A 19613-nucleotide genomic window follows, 5' to 3' on the forward strand; every position below is an offset into this window, starting at 1 on the left:
ATTGGCACATTGGTAAGAAATTGTTCATCTGCTACACTGCACTGTCACTTCTGCTAGAGATTCCTAGACCTTTTGTGATAGGTTGTTACTTTACTTAGTTTAATAAAAATGTACTGAATTTGATTTTACTTGTTTTACTAAGTGCACTGTATATTTAGGATTCTGATTAAAACAGTGTACCTGGAAACTCTGAAAACACTGCTTGTGAATAATTTGTTAATATTGCAATCTTTCATCTGAATACATTAAATAAGTGTTTAATGAATAGTGTTGTGCACTTTGTTTCCAACCCCACTGTTATTGAACTGTAAAGTGAAAATATTGTGTGATTTGTTTTGCATTCAGTTTTCAGTTAAAGATATTTCACAATATCAAAGTTGATATTTTATGAGGAATTTATTTTTGGTGTTTTTGTTTTTATTTATACAGGACAGTACAGAAAGTGGGAGAGAGTGGAGGAGACGGCATCAGAAAGGACCTAGAGCTGGGACACTTTCAAGGATCAAAGCACAACCACGCTATATACACGAGGCTGTTGGTTGCTGTCTCTATCAAATTTAGTGCCGTCTCTGGCTGTCGACAAAACTCAAGACGGGTCACATGCTCCTATACCCCTTTACCACCGGCACGGTTTCTGTTGCAGGTTCCATTCTCAAACAGTTCAATAATTTCACTGCACAAATGTACAAATCTCTTGTAATGAGACACATTAGTAAAACATGTTTTCACAGAAACTATAGATTTCCACCAAAATAAAAGATCAACTGGTTTCAGTCATAAAAGTACAAGGGTTTCTCTTGCAAGTGCAACGCAGAATATGCATATTATTTTACAAAAACCTTTAAATATTATTGTATTTGTATTGTTCTTCTACAGGTTTTTAGCAATACATCCATGCACAAACCCTGCAAGCTAAAGTTTGGGATTATTTTCATCTGTTTTATACAGTATGTTTCCAAAATAAAACTGTTTTACAATTTTGAGCATGTAGTAGTTTATTGGAGTTGATTGTAAAGCCATTGTTGCCAGTCATTTGATCTTTAACCTTTATAATGTACATGTAATGTTTATAGTGTGTGTTGATCTAATTGCAAACTAGGCTCTAATTGAACGTACAGTTGTGTATGTTGAAAGGTATAACGTTGAAACAACGTTACAATGTTGATCCAATTTACAAAATCAACACCTAATTCAACGTTGATTCAACTATTGTACCAACGCTCATCCACCGGTCAATCAATGCTGAAATGTTGAGTCAGTTTTTGTTATAATTGCAATCACTTCACACTTGCTTACATTTAGATACAAGCCAGAAACATTGAAAAGTATCAGTGGGTATTTATAGCTTTGATTTAGCCTTTAAATAAATCCATTATATGACCGTTTGCATGTGTTTTTCTGTATGTACATTTCTATAATTATTTTTAGCGTGTGAACGGGACTTTTATTTTGGTGTGGTGACGTGACGTCATAAGGCTGCGCCACACTCATGCACCTGCCAGTCTGCTGAAGAAAGGTTTGTTTTAATCTTTTCAGGTGTTTAAACCAAACTAACTTTCTCTGACGATTATATGGAGAACTGTGAAATGAGTCAATAGTTAATGAAAGGAATACTGCAATACTGAACAGTCGTGAGGTGTTTGAGTAAACACGTGCATCTCATTGAAGTCTCTGTTCATCACAAACTCGCTGTTTGCTCACTAAGTCATGATAAACAAATAGAGCTTTCTGAAACTCAATCCAGTAGCTGGGTGTCCATCCAAACGTGAAGCAAAACAACAACAACACAATCAAATGCAAATCATGTAGGTTTCCATCTGGTGTTAATATTCTGACTAATTTGCGTTATTTTATTATTTCAGTGCTAGTTTTGAGTGTTTTTGTCTAATCAGATCAGTTAAGTCCATTAACTCTCTGACTGGCTCCCTAAGCAGTGTGCTGACTACTGAGCTAGTGGCCTGTAGCTCGGAGCCGGCTCAGTTTTTAATCAGGTAATGTTCAGTTTGAGCAGACTCTGAGTTGACACAAGGGTTATATCAAGCTTTGTGAGCGCACTGATCCTGATCTAAACCAGGCTGTGCTTTATCAGGTCGTCAACTCTGAGTTTGTTCATCTGGCTTCGTGCTACAGGCCACAGGGAGCTGATTGAGTTTGATTTATTTCTGTCTGTTAATGATTCTGATCTCAAACACACAGAGAAACTCCTGCTGAAGCACACTGTTATAAAGATGGAGTTTATTAAAGAGGAGAGTGAAGACCTGAAGATTGAAGAAACACTCAAACATGAAGATACTGACGAACACACAGAGATAGCGTTTATTAAAGAGGAGACCGAAGACGTGGAGAATGAAGTCAAACATGAAGATACTGACGAACAGACAGGTCTGTGTCATCAGTCTCTTTATCGCACATATTAAATGATGATAAACAGTAAATAGCCAAAACAAGTATTTTGTGTAACATTAAGCCCAGTATCTACTTATGAATTAAACTTGATTTAAAATGAAACTTGCAAAAGTGTGAATGTGAGTGAGATTTGTTGTCTGTAACAGATTTTTTTTTTGTCATCCTCACAATGACTTTATTATTTCAGGGTCTTGTAAACATTACTGTCTCTCCAGATGTGAATATCTCTGATTAAAACACCTTTACTCATTACAGTCCTAACCTTTAAAAGGAAATGAGACTGAAAAACTAGTTTGCGTTGTTTACTATCGCCGTCCAACCCTGATTAAACATTTGCAGTTGAATGCCACTATAGCCTAATTTGTGTTTTTTTTTTTTACAGTTTATTATTATAATTTTATAGCTACTTATTTTTGATTATTGTTCTGTTCTGAATACCGTTATATTTAAAGGATTTGTCATAAACTCCATGGGAAGGCTTCTAAACATGTTCATTCCTTTGTTGCGTATACAAATAAAAATGCCAAGATACGAGCAGTTTATTCTTATAAAGTGCAAAAAGTGCTCAGTGCATGTTTAAATGAACAAACGTTTTGGTCACGCGGCAGAACCTTCCTCAGTGTTCACATACTGTTGAAACGGTTCATTTTGATATTCATCACCTCTCAACACACGTGAATCTAATCAATTCAATTAATGAATCAGTAACAGACCATTTACTTCATTGACAATTTACAAATATCCAGAGGAGATATAGAAAGATATAAAATCTCCATACAATTAAGAAAAAACCTGAATAGCTTATAAAAAAACTAGACGGATTGAAGTCTTCATTCAAACCATTTGGTTGTACAGTGTTAAGATGAAAAATCCATTCACTCTCCGTTTGTAATCATTTATGTTCCAAATTTGCATGACGACACATTGGAAGTACCATATCTATTTCACAAAATGAGAGTTCGTTAACTGAACGATACTTATTCACTGTCAGCTCTACTGATGGCACTTCTGTGTTCATTAATATGAGATCTTAATTGTCGATTTGTCTTCCCCACATATTGAAGACCACAAGGACAGGGAAGTAAACGTTATATTGGTCGAACGACAATAAATAAAATGTCTAATTTAAAATTCTTGATTCCTAGACACTTTAAGATTACAACAAGCCAAACAAAGTCTACATGGAAAAATCCCATTGGCCCTTTGATTGGTTTTGGATGCATTTCAGAGGTCGCTGTATCGGCATGCACCAATTGATCTCGTTAACTTCTTCCCCCAGAATACACAGACAGAAGTCCATAATTAAACAGTTCTTTAATTGTTTTTCATCTATGCTTAAGATATGCCAATGTTTTTTAATAAAGTTTGTAAGATCCCTACTAATAAGTGTGTACGTAGTACAACATACAACAGACATTTTTTTAAATTTTTTCCAGAATTCTTAATTGAAAGGTCATCCAAATGTTTTTTTTTTTTTCAAGGCCAAATCCAGCCATCGTCTTTTATATCCTCATGCTAAAAATTGATCATACAGTTTTCTTGACTCAATATCAAAGTCTGTTCTATTTGAACAAATTCGTCTTATTCTTATGAACTGACTGTAGGGTAAATAAGTTTCTTCATCAGGTAATTTTATCAACGATAAAAGATTTATGAAATAGCCTGTGTCTTGTAAATATGATAGAATTTCAACAAATTTAGACAAAGGTTCCGTGAAATGAATTTATTCCTGCAACAACTGGTCTTTCCGGTACATCAGTTAATGATTTATGAACTTCAGGAAGAATATACCGGTGCATCTCAGTAAATTAGAATGTCGTGGAAAAGTTCATTTATTTCAGTAATTCAACTCAAATTGTGAAACTCGTGTATTAAATAAATTCTCAACAAACTAGAATATGGTGACATGCCAATCAGCTAATCAACTCAAAACACCTTCTAAGGTTTCCCGAGTCTTCAAAATGGTCTCTCAGTTTGGTTCACTAGGCTACACAATCATGGGGAAGACTGCTGATCTGACAGTTGTCCAGAAGACAATCATTGACACCCTTCACAAGGAGAATAAGCCACAAACATTCATTGCCAAAGATGCTGGCTGTTCACAGAGTGCTGTATCCAAGCATGTTAACAGAAAGTTGAGTGGAAGGAAAAAGTGTGGAAGAAAAAGATGCACAACCAACCGAGAGAACCGCAGCCTTATGAGGATTGTCAAGCAAAATAGATTCAAGAATCTGAGTGAACTTCACAAGGAATGGACTGAGGCTGGGGTCAAGGGATCAAGAGCCACCACACACAGACGTGTCGAGGAATTTGGCTACAGTTGTCGTATTCCTCTTGTTAAGACACTCCTGAGCCACAGACAGTGTCAGAGGTGTCTTACCTGGGCTAAGGAGAAGAAGAACTGGACTGTTGCCCAGTGGTCCAAAGTCCTCTTTTCAGATGAGAGCAAGTTTTGTATTTCATTTGGAAACCAAGTTCCTAAAGCCTCTAGGAAGCCCATAGCCCAAGCTGCTTGAAGTCCAGTGTTAAAGTTTCCACAGTCTGTGATGATTTGAGATGCAATGTCATCTCTGCTGGTGTTGGTCCATTGTATTTTCTGAAAACCAAAGTCACTGGAACCGTTTACCAAGAAATTTTGGAGCACTTCGGGCTTCCTTCTGCTGACCAGCTTTTTGAAGAATGCTGATTTCATTTTCCAGCAGGATTTGGCACCTGCCCACACTGCCACAAGCACCAAAAGTTGGTTAAATGACCATGGTGTTGGTGTGCTTGACTGGCCAGCAAACTCACCAGACCTGAACCCCAGAGAGAATCTATGGAGTTCTGTCAAGAAGAAAATGAGAAACAAGAGACCAAACAATGCAGATGAGCTGAAGGCCACTGTCAAAGAAACCGGGGCTTCCATACCACCTCAGCAGTGCCACAAACTGATCACCTCCAAGGCACGCTGAATTGAGGGAGTAATTAAAGCAAAAGGAGCCCCTACCAAGTATTGAGTACATGTACAGTAAATGAACATACTTCCCAGAAGGCCAACAATCCACTAAAAATGTTATTTTTTTATTGGTCTTATGAAGTATTCTAATTTGTTGAGATAGTGAATTGGTGGGTTTGTGTTAAATGTGAGCCAGAATCACCACAATTAAAAGAACCAAAGACTTCAGTCTGTGTGCAGTGAATTTATTTAATACACGAGTTTCACAATTTGAGTTGAATTACTGAAATAAATGAACTTTTCCACATTTGATTTTTCATATTTCCTGTGCATAAGTTAGCTGGCTTCTGCCGCAGATGACACTATAGATCAGGGGTGGTGATCATGGGACCAGGAGAGCTGCAGCCCTGCAGAGTTTTGCTTCAACCCTAATCAAACACACCTGAACAAGTTATTCAAGGTCTAAAGGGTTACTAGAAAGCTACAGGCAGGTGAGTTTTAATTAGGGTTGGAGCTGAACTCTGCAGGGCTGCAACTCTCCAGGACTGGAGTTCGCCACCCCTGATATAGATAAACGCATAATCGTTTACTTGTGTCCTCTGTGTTTACTTTTGTATGATGGCGCGCTGTGCAAGTGTTGCCAAAACTGCAGTTTTCCTGTGGAATTGAGTTACTTTTTCCACTGTTGCCTTTAGGTTTTTTTCAACTTTGTGGATTGAACATGATATTTAACCCCTGGAACATGATTGAGATAGTTTTAGACTAGTTTTGAGAAGCAAATGGGTGGATTTTGTTGTGAAAACCTGGCAACCCTGTTCGTATGTTTCTTTTGCGCATGCAGGGTCAGTTCAGAACCATGATCTGTTCACACTGGAAATATGATATTGGCCTCATTTAAAACAAAAAATTTGTACAGCTTTGCTCAGGTCTCAGCAAAGGAATTGAGCACCAAAGCCCAATTTATACTTCTGCATCAAACCTGCGTAGTATGCATAGCTTGATGCGCACCTCTCCAAAAATGTTACAGCGCGTCAATTCTACACAGACCGCAAGTTTTACTTGAGTTTTGTGTGTGTTTGTGTGCACTTTAATGTATTAATGTGCACATAAACACACAAAAAAGTTAAATGTTTAAAACAAAGCAAAGAACAAGTGTCTTATCATTTATTATACCACATAGCATTATACATCACTTAGTTGTCAGCGACAAACAATGTTGATCTGCCGTCCTTGTGGAGATTACAAGAATGCCATCTTCTCCTGTTCCTTTGTTGTCTCCTTTTCTGTAGTTTTAAATAATGCTTTAATGATTTGATATTTGCCACTGCTATAATTCTTCTTACAAGCTTCTTCAGCTTTTGTCATGGTACTGTGGGTTACAGCAGCAACATGCCCATGGACACTGCAGACTAGTGGTCTGCATGTGTACTGCACGTCGACGCAAACAATGACGCAAGTTACAAGTATAAATGGAAACTGGCGCATAGGCTACACCGTAGATCCGACGCAGATATTGTAAATCAGCCTTAAGGCTCACCTGATGTCAGAGGGGAATACCTGCTGGACACTGAAGGAAAACACCAACTTTGCATTGTGGGTGGGTGGAGCTTCTTTTACAGTGGGTGAAGCGGGAGAAGCCCCACCTTGCACCTGTCACACAGCCAATTCCAGAGCAGAGCTAGTGTACCCTGCTACATGGTTATGATGCAAGAGCAGATAGGAGTTTATGCTCACCATGGACACTGAGCCAGAGCCCAAGCCCCACAGTGAGTCTGACCATCCTGTGCCACCATGGGAGTACAGAGTGTCAAAGCAGCTTTTCATTATTAAACAGAAAAATAGTATGTTGATAATGCAAGAGGATGATAGGTTAGCATTCAGTTTTCCAGATAAAGTCAGTTCATCATTGATTGAGTGATGTCATTGTCCAGCTTAGTTAAGTTCAAATAAATATGCAATCGATATGCAATCAAGTAGACAATATTGACAGAAATTAAATGTCACCAACTAAGAAAGCCAAAGGCGACAGTGGCCAGGAAACAAAACTCCATCAGACTCAGTCAGGGGGCCAGATGAAACCAGCAAGGCATGGTTTAATTCCAGAGTGCAACACAAGTCAGAATTGAGCAGAAGACTCGTCGGGTTCCCATGGTGTGTTCTGATGGCTGTCGAATTGGCGAGGTCCTCGCAGGAGATCTGTGTTTGGGGCTCATCTAGTTGACACTAGTTGGTCTCCACTGACATTCAGGGCTGTAGAGGTCCTTTCTAGGTGCTGATCCACCATCTGGTACTGGATCCGGGTGACTGCAGTGACCCTCTGACTTGGATACAGACTGGATCTGGTGGCTACGGTGACCTCGGAATAAGAGAGAAACAGACTAATATTAGCGTAGATGCCATTCTTCTAGTGATGTAGCAAGTACATCCCTAAAACGTTCGATTTTGACATCATAATAAAAAAAAAAATTAACCCTTTAGGCGCCAGATGTTTTTTCCTAAAACGTTCGATTTTGACATCTTAATTTCAAAAGGCTATATCTTAAAAGTGATAAAAGATAGAGACTTTCTGTAAATTATAGAAATATTAAGGATGACCCAAAGTTTATTTAGAGATTACATTTTCCCATATAATTTGCATATTATGACGTCACATGGTGGTGGACATCTTGGATTATAGATTTTTCATGAAAAGTCTCATGTTTAAATGATAAAATAAAGCACTTATTCCCCCCCAAAATGTCCCTAACCTTCTCTATGCTATATTGCACGATACTGAATGCTCAGGTAAATAGTAAACAAACTGTGTAAATCATTACTAATAAATGGTAGAAACAAACCGAATGCATGTAGCGGTTGGCCTTTTGCTGTAGAGATTTTCCATTTACTACATACAGTAGGCACTCTGATTCCATGTATGGGGCACATATATTATTCATATGACACACAAACACAAGTAGACAAGACATGTTTAGTTCAAAAGCTCACTCGCCACTGCAAGGCACAGATCATGAGTGAGATGACAAGACGAGAGACAGACAGCGCGCGCCGAGTGTGCACAGCTCGGACTACTGTCATTGTCATTGCGACTCCCCACTCTACCTCCACGTTGTCCCCTAACTATCCTATGAATACCTCGTCTAACATACCCAGTGGCATTAGTCTGTCGGAGACTGTCGCCGCGATCGTTGGTGAGGCACACGGTCAGAAGACAAAGCTAGCGCGGTAAAAAAATCTCCCGCTTCGTTCCCCACACACACTAACACGCCTGCTAACTTCGCGATGAACACTCCGACCCCGGGAAACATTGTTCCCAGCACTGACATTGGGCAAAGGACCATCTACATTAGGGAAAAGGATTCACCGTTTGTACTTGGTGTAACGTTAGGGCTTTACTTTCACTTTCATAATCACCGTCACCTTCTGAAGGCAGATATTCCCCTTCAGAATCAGGGTCCGCGAATAGAATAGTCTGAACATTTCATTGCGGGAAAGCTTTATTGATGCCATTAGCTAATAATAATAATAATAATAATAATTATAATTATTATAATAATAATCTAATGCAAATACTCGCTGACGTTGACAATACTGCTCTGATAAAAGGGCTCACTCTCACACTAGCTCCACTTTTGTTCGCACTAATTCAATGCGCTCTAGCTCGAAGATTTTGTATAGAAGCACAACGTTTTTTTGAGTCAGAGATGAAGTATGACATGTCTGCTATCTAGTGGAGGGGAGGTCGAACGAAATTTGACATCCTATTTGACAAAATCGGCTGTTTTATTCAGTCCCGCATCTTGTCGAGTAAACTCGACCGTGGCGCCTAGAGGGTTAATGCAGCCTAAAAATCCTTTAAGACGGATTTGGATATTAGAAGCGTATTAGTGTGTTATGTGTAAGCCAGGTTAAAGAGATGGGTCTTTAATCTAGATTTAAACTGCAAGAGTGTGTCTGCCTCCCGAACAATGTTAGGTAGGTTATTAGGTAGGCACTAAATAGGAGAAGGATCTGCTGCCCGCAGTTGACTTTGATATTCTAGGTATTATCAAATGGCTAGAGTATTGAGAATTCAGTGGACGTGAAGGACTATTTTGCAATAAGAGCTCGCTCAAGTACTGAGGAGGCAAACCATTCAGGGCTTTATAAGTTATTAGCAAGATTTTAAAATGTATACGATGTGTAATAGGGAGTCAGTGCACTGATAAGCCTCGTGTCCTCTGGTCTCCAGCTTCACCCAGTCAAGATGATCCCATGACTCTGCCTCCAGCTCCCCATATCCAGCAACCACCAAATTGTCCCAAGCAATAATTTTGATCAAATCAAATTTATGCATGTTTTTGTAATTTAGGACGCATCTGAAAAATGTCATGGCATTGATATTACCTAAGAAGTTAAAGGGGTGGTTGATTGCTATATCACTTTTTTTATGTTAGTTAGTGTGTAATGTTGCTGTTTGAGCATTAACAATATCTGCAAAGTTACGAAGTTGAAAGTTCAATGCAAACATAGATGTCATCTTTTAAAATTCTGTCAGTTTAATGCCTACAAAAATGGCTGGTAGGGACTACAACAAGTTACTTCCTGGGTTCATGACATCACAAACCCAGATAAACCCCGCCCTCTAGAAAAGGCAGCAAAGGGGGAGAGGCCATGCTGGGCTGCTTTAGAGAAGAGGAAGAGATAACTAGGGGTGCATGTAAATATCTATTTATATATGAATCGCAATTCTGTCTTCTAACGATTCTAATGGATTCACAAGTTTCAAAATCAAAGTTCTAAAGCAGCGGTTCTCAGTGGACCCTTTTCACATGACTGACATGTTTAACGGTCATCATCATCGTAAATCCTCAAAAGTTTTTCATATGTATATATTTTTTTTTTAAATGTATGTACATTTATAACACTATTCTTTGTATTATATCACCTTTGCATCAAATTACAAAAAAACAGTTAACGCTAATGTGAGGCTGTTTCTAATGCAGCGTCTATGGGAAGAATGGTAAATTTGACATTGTTCTCTCTTATCAATCTCTGTTTTTTTTCCTTTTATTGTAAGTCATGAAAACACTATCGTGGAGTTGTTTTTTTTTTTTTGCTATTTGAGCAAATGGGGATGGAAAAAATATATTTGTGGTACTCTTCCATTCACTGCTCTTCAAGTTAACCCAACTATGACAACTTCCACTGCTGAGAAACGCGGAAATGTGAAAAGAGTCCATCCTGTCCCTCGCATCCTCCTGCTCTGCATACACTCAGCTTGCTCGCTCACTCGCTCTCTCATTCAGATTATCAGCTCAGTGAATACACTTATTTTCACATAGCCATGAGAAGCGTTAAACATGGACGCGCGTGCAGTTGCAGTACTGTATTAAAGCTTTAATCAGGATAAAACTGTATATAAGAAGCTAACAGAAGCAGTAGCATTTACAAACAACAGCGTATCTAAAAGTATGAGACAACAACAAACAAGCATACCATTAAAAGCCGTGCTTGCACAGGTTCTGCACGATCCTCTTCAATAATATCCTCAGCTTCTCAATCAGGCTCAAACTGATAAATGATATTAACAATGCCGTTGTTTACAATTCAACCGGAGCACATGCACTGAGGTGAGGGGCAGGACGTTTAGACTGCACTAGAGGCGGTTTAGACAATCACAACACACTGAGTTAGCCAACCAGTCAAAGCCCATCGCCTATTTCTGAGGGAGGGGCTTCATAAAAGAAGGAAATGATGAGTGTTTATCATAGGGTTTATCATAAAAGTAAATTGTGTGAAGTAAATTTATTAAAAAAAATTTAAACGAAGCATCAACTGCACCCCATAAACAATAATAATTAAAAAAAAAAAAAACGGTCAAACACCTCTTTAAAGTAAATGCATTACAACACTGATCACTTTCAAGGACACACATTTAACACATGGGTGGAGTAAGAATGCAAGGTAGTCACACACCGGACGAGAAGCGTAACGCCAACTCGCAGGTACTGCACAGAGTTCAAGACAGCAGTCCAAAACGGTAAACATAAAAGTTCACTTCTGGAATTATCTATAGACATTAATAGCTCTATATATAGCTATCTATATAAAGCATAGAGACAGAAAGACTAAAGCTGTGCTGAAAGATGCAAAATACACAATCTTCCAGCCTAGGATGAAGTCATTATGTACATTAACAATAATTTAGGAGTCCCTAATTGGGACAAATATAATGTGATGGAAAACTATGTGAGTGATGCTCTGTGGGATGGCAGGGTTTGGAACAGTCTTTACCTTAATAGCCTATGTTGTTAAACTGAATGTACAAAGCAAACTAGCTGGAAATATCCACGAAATAAAAAAACAACACTGAAATAAGAGCGGGTGGTTTATCTTGTGAATCATTTGCGTGTTAAAGTCGTGTTTGTTACTACAGCAACAGTGGAGCTCTCTTTCAGAATCATCCTGGATCCAATTCCAAAATAAAGTGCTGTGTGATTAAGACACCCAGTGTATGGATAATGAATATGTTGGCTACCATAAGCTGTCAGTAGGCTTCAAAAGCACCATTGCACATGCGCAGGCTGTGTGAAGAAGCCCATTGCTACTCAAACCTGTACAATCCGTCAATAAAATAATATAAAGACAGCCAGATGTGCAATAATTCTGGGCAATTGTTTGTTCACGTTTGTTGCGGAGCGGACCATCAGCGTACGCTTTCGGTAGTATAAATGCAAGCAGACCACGTCCACGCTGTCCGTGTACGCGTCCGGATTGCTCATGCGGAAAGTATAACACAGGCTTAAGGTCTATCATGTGGGGGGCTCTGCTGTTATGTCCCCAATACTGTCAAAAGCAAACCTACGCTCTTGGCCTGTCTTCTCCATCTTAGCTCCTTCCTCCCTCTGCTCCTCCAGAGGCTCTCATCCTTACTGCTCCTCTGGCTCCACCTTGGTCAGACCCTGCCTGTGTCATGGAATTATGGGCCTTCAACTAAGCTTTGTATCTCCATCCTCTCACTGGCTCTATCTTGGTCTGCCGTCAGCCAAGTCTCCACCATGGCTCCTTCTTTTTTCACCTCTCCTGTGGGCTGTCTTCCTGGCTGCTCTATGAGTCACCACCTGGCTCCTCTTGCTCCTGGATCCTCCCACTTTCATCACCACCTTGGTTTCTCCTGCCATTGGTGTCACTAGTCTCCAGCTCTTTGCTGAGCCCTTGTGCTCCTCCAGAGCCACTGCCTTTCCTCCTTAGTTAGATGTGCCTTCCTGGAGGCGGGGTGTAACATCATATCAGTGTTAGTTTCATTTTCTTAGTTAGTTTGTCTTCATTTACCTGCTTCTTTGTTCTAATTTCCCACCACTGATCTGTTGTCCTGGATGTTTATTTTACAAGCACAGCTTATAGCCTCATGGGCAGCATGCCAACATATAGTGCTGTTTAGTGTTGGGCGATATGCTCATTTTTCATATCGTCCCATCATAAGCCTGTGAGATCACCGATACACAATACTATTGCTAATTTATTTATTTACCTACTTGGTCTCATTGCCGGATAGTGAACCAACTCCAGAATATGGCTAAAAGCAGCCTAATGTTTTTAATATGGTTGAATTTGTATTTAACAACAATTTCATAAAAATATTGTAAGTTACTAATTATAAAGCTTACAGTTATTCAAAAAGCAGTTACAGGAAACGGTCAAAGAACATTACATTACCAAAGAACATCATAACTGAGTCTAGTGCGAATATTATGCACTTTTAAAAACACTCCCGTTATAATCCGTCTCGGTTACGTACGTAACCCTCGTTCCCTGATGGAGGGAACGGAGACGTTATGTCGAACGACATATGGGGTCTCACTTGGGAGGCCAATCATCTCTGAATTTAAGAGAAAACGCCAATGAAATTGGCTAGTGGATTTAACATACCTGAGCCACTCCCCGTGCCTACGGGTATAAATAGGCGACAGGTGCATCCACTCATTCAGGTTTTACGCTGAGGAGCCGAGAACGTGTCCCCGGCAACAGCGAATGGTTCAAGGTTGTGGCATGGGACACATAACGTCTCCGTTCCCTCCATCAGGGAACGAGGGTTACGTACGTAACCGAGACGTTCCCTATCTGTCGGTCACTACGAGAGTTATGTCGAACGACATATGGGGTCCTATGGAAAATGCCACAACCTGAACACCGTCACAAACCTGTGGCGTTGCAATTGTCGACAAGCCGCAGCGTGTCACAAAAGCTACGCTTAAGGTCGTAACCTTCCCAAAGCCCCAGCGCCAATTCACTGACCTTGGTACCGAAGGGGACCAATAGGGTGAGTACATAACTGCTGGAGAAGGCCATGCTGCTGTTCCGTCCACAAAAAAATTTTTGGAAGGGATTTCAACCTTCAGTGAAAGATTGCTTCAAATCTTCCCTATTTGTTCTTACAGCTTGCAAGACAATGGGGAAGCGAGCCTTAGGAAAAAGGTCGCTACGGAGACCACATCCTGCCCGTAGGGAGGTGACATGAGGAGATACTGATATGGACTGGCCCAGGGGGCAGTACTACATATGGAATGGGTCTCTGAGGGCAGGTCCTACCTTGGAGTAGGGATGGAACAGCTGCCAGAAGAGACTGACAGAGCGGGTCTGTCAAGGGAAGACACGGGTTTACCAAGAGGGAAACCTTACCGTGGAAGAATACACATATGGGATTACCCGTAGGGAATCAAGCCATATGGACACCTAGCCCAGTACAGGGGCTGACCAGAACTCCGGGCATGCTAACACCAGTACTGGGCCTGGCGCCAGACTGCTCCGCCATGTCTGACCGCCGAGGGTGCTGGAGGATGCTCGACCAGGGTACGCCAACCGGGGAACTCTCTCCTGGGAGAAGAAAGGCGCTCGCATCCCCGTGTTAGGGGGAATGGCGCAGCAAGCGTGACACCGAGCCAGTCCTTCCCGCCAATTACCTGTTACCCAACACACGGGAAGAAACTGGCTCTACACGAAGGTTGTAAAAACCTCGCAAAGGTGTTAGGTGTCGCCCAGCCCGCAGCTCGACAGATGTCTGCCAGAGAGGCGCCGTGCGCCAGCGCATAGGAGGAGGCCACACTCCCCCCAGTGTGGGAGTGGGCCAAGGCCCCCAGGGGCCAGTGGGCGGCTCGCCTGGAGACAGCCTTCCAAGGCGATGGCATCCACTATCCAGTGGGCCAACCTGGGTGCGGTTTGGAGACAGAAGCGCCCTTTCTGCTGACCTCCAAGCAGCCAGGAGCTGCTCAGAGCTTCTCCAGGGGTGCGGGCCAGGTATATGCGAAGCGCCTGGCTCTCACTGCTGCTCGCGGGGAGGCTGGATCTGCCTCCTCCAGGGGCCAAACGCTTGCAGGTTCACCACCTGGTCTCGGAAGGGAGTGGTGGGAACCTTGGGCACGTATCCAGGCCGGGGTCTCAGGACAACGTGAGAGTATGCCGGCCCGAACACAAGGCACTCTTCACTTACCGAAAATGCTTGGAGGTCCCCGACCCTCTTGATGGAAGTGAGCGCGACCAGGAGCGCTGTCTTGAGAGACAGGAACTTAAGCTCGACTGAGTCTAGCGGCTCAAAGGGACCCCTCTGAAGTCCAGCCAGAACAATAGAGAGGTCCCAGGAGGGAATCAGGGGTGTCCTAGAAGGATTTACCTTCTGGCACCCCTCAGGAAACTATCGATAAGGTCATGCCTCCCCAGGGACCGGCCGTCCACTGCATCGTGATGGGCTGCAATGGCAGCCACATACACTTTCAAGGTGGAGGGTGACAGCCTACGCTCCAACCTTTCTTGCAGGAAAGAAAGCACGACTCTGACCGAGCATCTCCGGGGATCCTCTCGGTGAGAATAACACCAAATTTGTGAACAGACTCCACTTCAGAGCATAGGCCTGCCTAGTAGAGGGGTTCTAGCCTGAGTGATAGTGTCCACCACCACTGGTGGCAGATCACTTAGGTCTGCCGCGTCCCGTCCAGAAGCCACACGTGGAGGTTCCAGAGATCTGGACGCGGGTGCCAAATAGTGCCCAGCCCCTGAGAGAGGAGGTCCTCCTCAGGGGGATGCGCCAGGGAGGGGCTGTCACGAGGAGCATGAGTTCCGAAAACCAGGTCCGGGTGGGCCAGTAAGGCGCAACCAACAGGACCTGTTCCTCGTCCTCCCTGACCTTGCACAGTGTCTGTGCGAGCAGGCTCACTGGGGGAACAGTGCATCCGTGCCCAGGGGGGCCTCCAGCTGTGTGCCAGTGCATCCGTGCCCAGGGGGGCCTGGGACAGGGAATAGTACAGCTGTCAGTGGGAGGACTCGTGGGAAGCAAACAGGTCTACCTGGGCTTCCCCGAATCGACTCCAGATCAGCTGGACCGTTTGGGGATGGAGTTGCCATTCCCCGGGGAAAGTGAGCTGTCGTGAGAGCGCATCGGCTGCACGATTGAGCTCCTCCGGGATGTGGATCGCGTGCAGCGACTTGAGCCGCGTCTGACTCCAGAGGAGGAGATGGCGGGCGAGTTGAGACATGTGACGTGATCGTAGACTGCCCTGTCGGTTGATGTACGAAACAGCCACAGTGTTGTCCGTGCGGACCAACACGTGCTTGTCTAGCAACAGCGGCCGAAACCGCCGTAAAGCTAGATGCACTGCCAGCAACTCCAGACAGTTGATGTGCCAAAGCAGTCGAGGTCCTGTCCAGGACCCTGAAGCTGCCTGCCCGTTGCATGTCACACCCCAGCCCGTGTTGGAGGCATCTGTTGTGACAACAACATGCCGGGACACTTGTTCTAAGGGCACGCCGGCCCGTAGAAAGGCAAGGTCCGACCAGGGGCTGAATAGGCGGCGACCCATCGGTGTGATGGTGACACGATGTGTACCGTGGCACCATGCCCATCTCGGGACTCGAGAGTGCAACCAGTGCTGAAGTGGCCTCATATGAAGCAATCCGAGCAGCGTGACTGCGGCTGCGGATGCCATATGCCCCAGGAGCCTCTGAAAGTGTTTCAGTGGTACCACTGTCCTGCCTCTGAAGGAACTCAGGCAGTTCAGCACTGACTGGACACGCTCGCTGGAGAGACGTGCCGTCATACTCACTGAGTCTAACTCCATACCGAGATAAGAGATTCTCTGCGCAGGGGGGAGAGCTTGCTCTTCTCTCGGTTGACCTGAAGCCCCAACTGACTGAGGTGCCGGAGCACGAAGTCCCTGTGATCGCACAACTCCTCTCGGGACCGGGCCATAATGAGCCAGTCGTCGAGATAGTTGAGGATCCTGATGCCCACTTCCCAGAGTGGGGCAAGGGCGCCCTCCGCGACCTTCGTAAAGACACGGGGGGACAGGGAGAGAGCCCGAAAGGGAGGACCTTGTACTGCCATGCCTGACCCTCGAATGCAAACCGCAGAAACGGTCTGTGCCGAGGGGGAGGATCGAGACATGAAAGTATGCGTCCTTCAGGTCGATCGCTGCAAACCAATCCTGGGCTTGAACGCATTTGATAATACGTTTCTGCGTCAACATCTTGAACGGGAGCTTGTGCAGGGCCCGATTCAAGACTCGCAGATCCAGGATAGGTCGAAGGCCAGCGCTTTTCTTGGGTACGATGAAGTAGGGGCTGTAAAAACCCGCTCTTCATCTCGGCTGGAGGGACCGGCTCGATTGCATCCTTCGCCAGCAGGACAGCAATCTCCTCGCGCAAGACAGAGGCGTCCTGGGCTGCCACCGAAGTCTCGAGAGAACGCCATGGAAACTTGGGAGGTCGCCGGGCGAACTGAATCGCGTAACCGAGTCGAACCGTCCGAATGAGCCAGCGCGACGGGTTGGGCAGCGCAAGCCACGCCCCCAAACTCCGTACAAGTGGCACCAAAGGGACAGTCGACATACCCGCAGTGGTGCAGCGATGGGGAGTTGTGTTGGATGGCCCAGAAAGCATCGCGTTCTGAGTCATCACAGCAAAACTCCCCCTGTTCCCGGAGGAACTGGCCAGAGACACGTGGAGAGGCGTTGCGTCTCCGACCCGTGACCTCTTGGCCACTGGCGAAAGGGTGCATCGTGGGTGAGAATGAGGAAGCAGTGCGTCGCTCATTGTCATCCCACGAGCCTTGCAACTCGGAGGAAAGGGAAATTGCTCTTTTATTGAAAATGTGGGTGCCGCCGGCCGTCGGACCAGCGGCGGAACAGAAAGAAAAGAAAACTGAGGATTCTCCACCCGGCCATTTGGCACAACCTTGTGTTTTGGTTTTTGGATGACCGGTTAAACCTTTCGTATTTGGTTTGAGGACATAGGATCTAGCATACGTGTTGTTGGATTTGATGGTTTACATCTTTTTATGTCTGTTGCTTTGTACAAATAAACTAGCGTTAACTTGTTTTTGTTTCTTTTCACCTTAGACCTGATGCCAGTGAAAGAAGAGAGTCAAGGACTGAATGAAATGGAAGAGAAAAATCAGTATGAGAAATGCCATGATTTACTGACTGTGGAAAAATCTTTGAGTTCCTTGCAGACTCATGAAACAGAAACTACAAACCTTAAAGTCCAGATGAGAGTACATACTAAAGCGAGACCTTTCACCTGTCAACAGTGTGGGAAGAGTTTTGCACTGAAAGGAACTCTTAACATTCACATGAGAGTTCACACTGGAGAGAAGCCTTACTCCTGTCAACAGTGTGGGAAACGGTTTGCACTGAAAGGAGATCTTAAAAGTCACTTGAGAGTTCACACTGGAGAAAGGCCTTACTCCTGTCAACAGTGTGGAAGGAGTTTTGCACTGAAAGGAAATCTGAATAGCCACATGAGAGTTCACATGAGAGAGAGTTTCACCTGCCAGCAGTGTGGAAAAGGGTTCAGTCAAAAACAGAGCCTTGAAATCCACTTAAAAATCCATGCTGGAGAGAAGCCGTTCAATTGCCCTCAGTGTGGAAAGAGTTTTGAACAGAAACAAAACCTTAATGTCCACATGAGAACTCACACTGGAGAGAAGCGTTTCGCCTGCAAACTGTGTGAGAAGAGCTTCACACGAAAAGAAACTTTCAAGGGTCACATGGCAATTCACAAGGGAGAGAATCCTTTTGATTGTTGTCAGTGTGGAAAGAGTTTCAGATATAAAAGAAACCTTAAGCATCACATGAGGATTCACTCTGGAGAGAAACGTTTAGATGTCACTGACAGAAATCACCGTAAGAATCGTGTTCATCACATTGCAGAGAAGCGTCACACATGCCCTCACTGTGAAAAGAGTTTCACACAAAGAGCAAAGCTGGAGGAGCACATAAGAATTCACACTGGAGAGAAGCCTTTCACCTGTCCTCAGTGTGGAAAGAGCTTCACAATTAAAGGAAACCTTAGGATTCACATCAGAGTTCACACTGGAGAGAAACCTTACAAGTGTCCTCAGTGTGAAAAGAGCTTCACATATCACACAGACCTGAAACGACATGTGCAAACTCATTCTGTAAAGATAATTCTGATTTCCACAGTGTGACAAGGTTTAGAAAAACGAGGCAATAGGAGATGTTTATCTTTGAGAAAACAATGTTACTTTCACACACCACAGCTGCAAGTGAGCTTCATCTGATTTAACTTTGACTACTTTTTTTTATTTGTCTGTCCTTTTACCTCTTTATTCTTCACCTGACCATCTTCTTTGCTATAGTTTCAAATATTGAGCAGACACCCTTTAATTTAGACCAGGGGACGGCAATCAATAGAGAAAACTGCATACCAGTGTTCATTTTGAGGTCCTCTGCACAATCTGACTTTGCTGCAGCCTGGAATTGAACTGCTGGTTTCGTCTGGCTAGAGGAGGCCCCCGACTGAGCCTGGTTTCTCCCAAGGTTTTTTTCTCCATTCTGTCACCGATGGAGTTTGGTTCCTTGCCGCTGTCGCCTCTGGCTTGCTTAGTTAGGGACACTTAATATCTAGCGATGTCATTGACTTGATTGCACAGATACAATTTAATCTGAACTGAGCTGCATGATGACATCACTGAATTCAATTATACAATGCCTTTAACTGAAAATTGAGTGTTTAATCTTGTCATTTTGCATTATTGCACACTATTTTACCTATTTAATACTGTGAAGTTGTTTTGATCTGTATTATAGCATTTGGACCAATCCAACACAACTGTTCATTAAATGTAACAAATCAGTTATTCATTAGATTAACAAATAATCACAGACTCCTCACCCAATAAACATACTGAAAGCCAGGATGCCTGTGAAGGACCCCAGGCCCCTGGTTACCATGGCAACCAGGACACCTCAGCAAGATCAGATAAACTTTATGACGTAAATGT

At 43.4% G+C, this 19613-nt stretch overlaps 1 protein-coding gene across 1 annotated transcript; it reads left to right on the plus strand.

The window, feature by feature from the left end:
- Positions 1-1873: 1873 nt before the first annotated feature.
- Positions 1874-19114, plus strand: LOC109049915 (gastrula zinc finger protein XlCGF57.1-like). Its single transcript, XM_019067579.2, has 2 exons — positions 1874-2382; positions 17707-19114. Exons 1-2 carry the CDS (start codon positions 2229-2231, stop codon positions 18795-18797), a joined length of 1245 nt encoding a protein of 414 aa, XP_018923124.2. The 5' UTR covers positions 1874-2228; the 3' UTR covers positions 18798-19114.
- The last annotated feature ends 499 nt before the right edge of the window (positions 19115-19613 follow it).

Source organism: Cyprinus carpio, chromosome B4 (assembly GCF_018340385.1).
Source record: "Cyprinus carpio isolate SPL01 chromosome B4, ASM1834038v1, whole genome shotgun sequence".
NCBI lineage: Eukaryota > Metazoa > Chordata > Actinopteri > Cypriniformes > Cyprinidae > Cyprinus > Cyprinus carpio.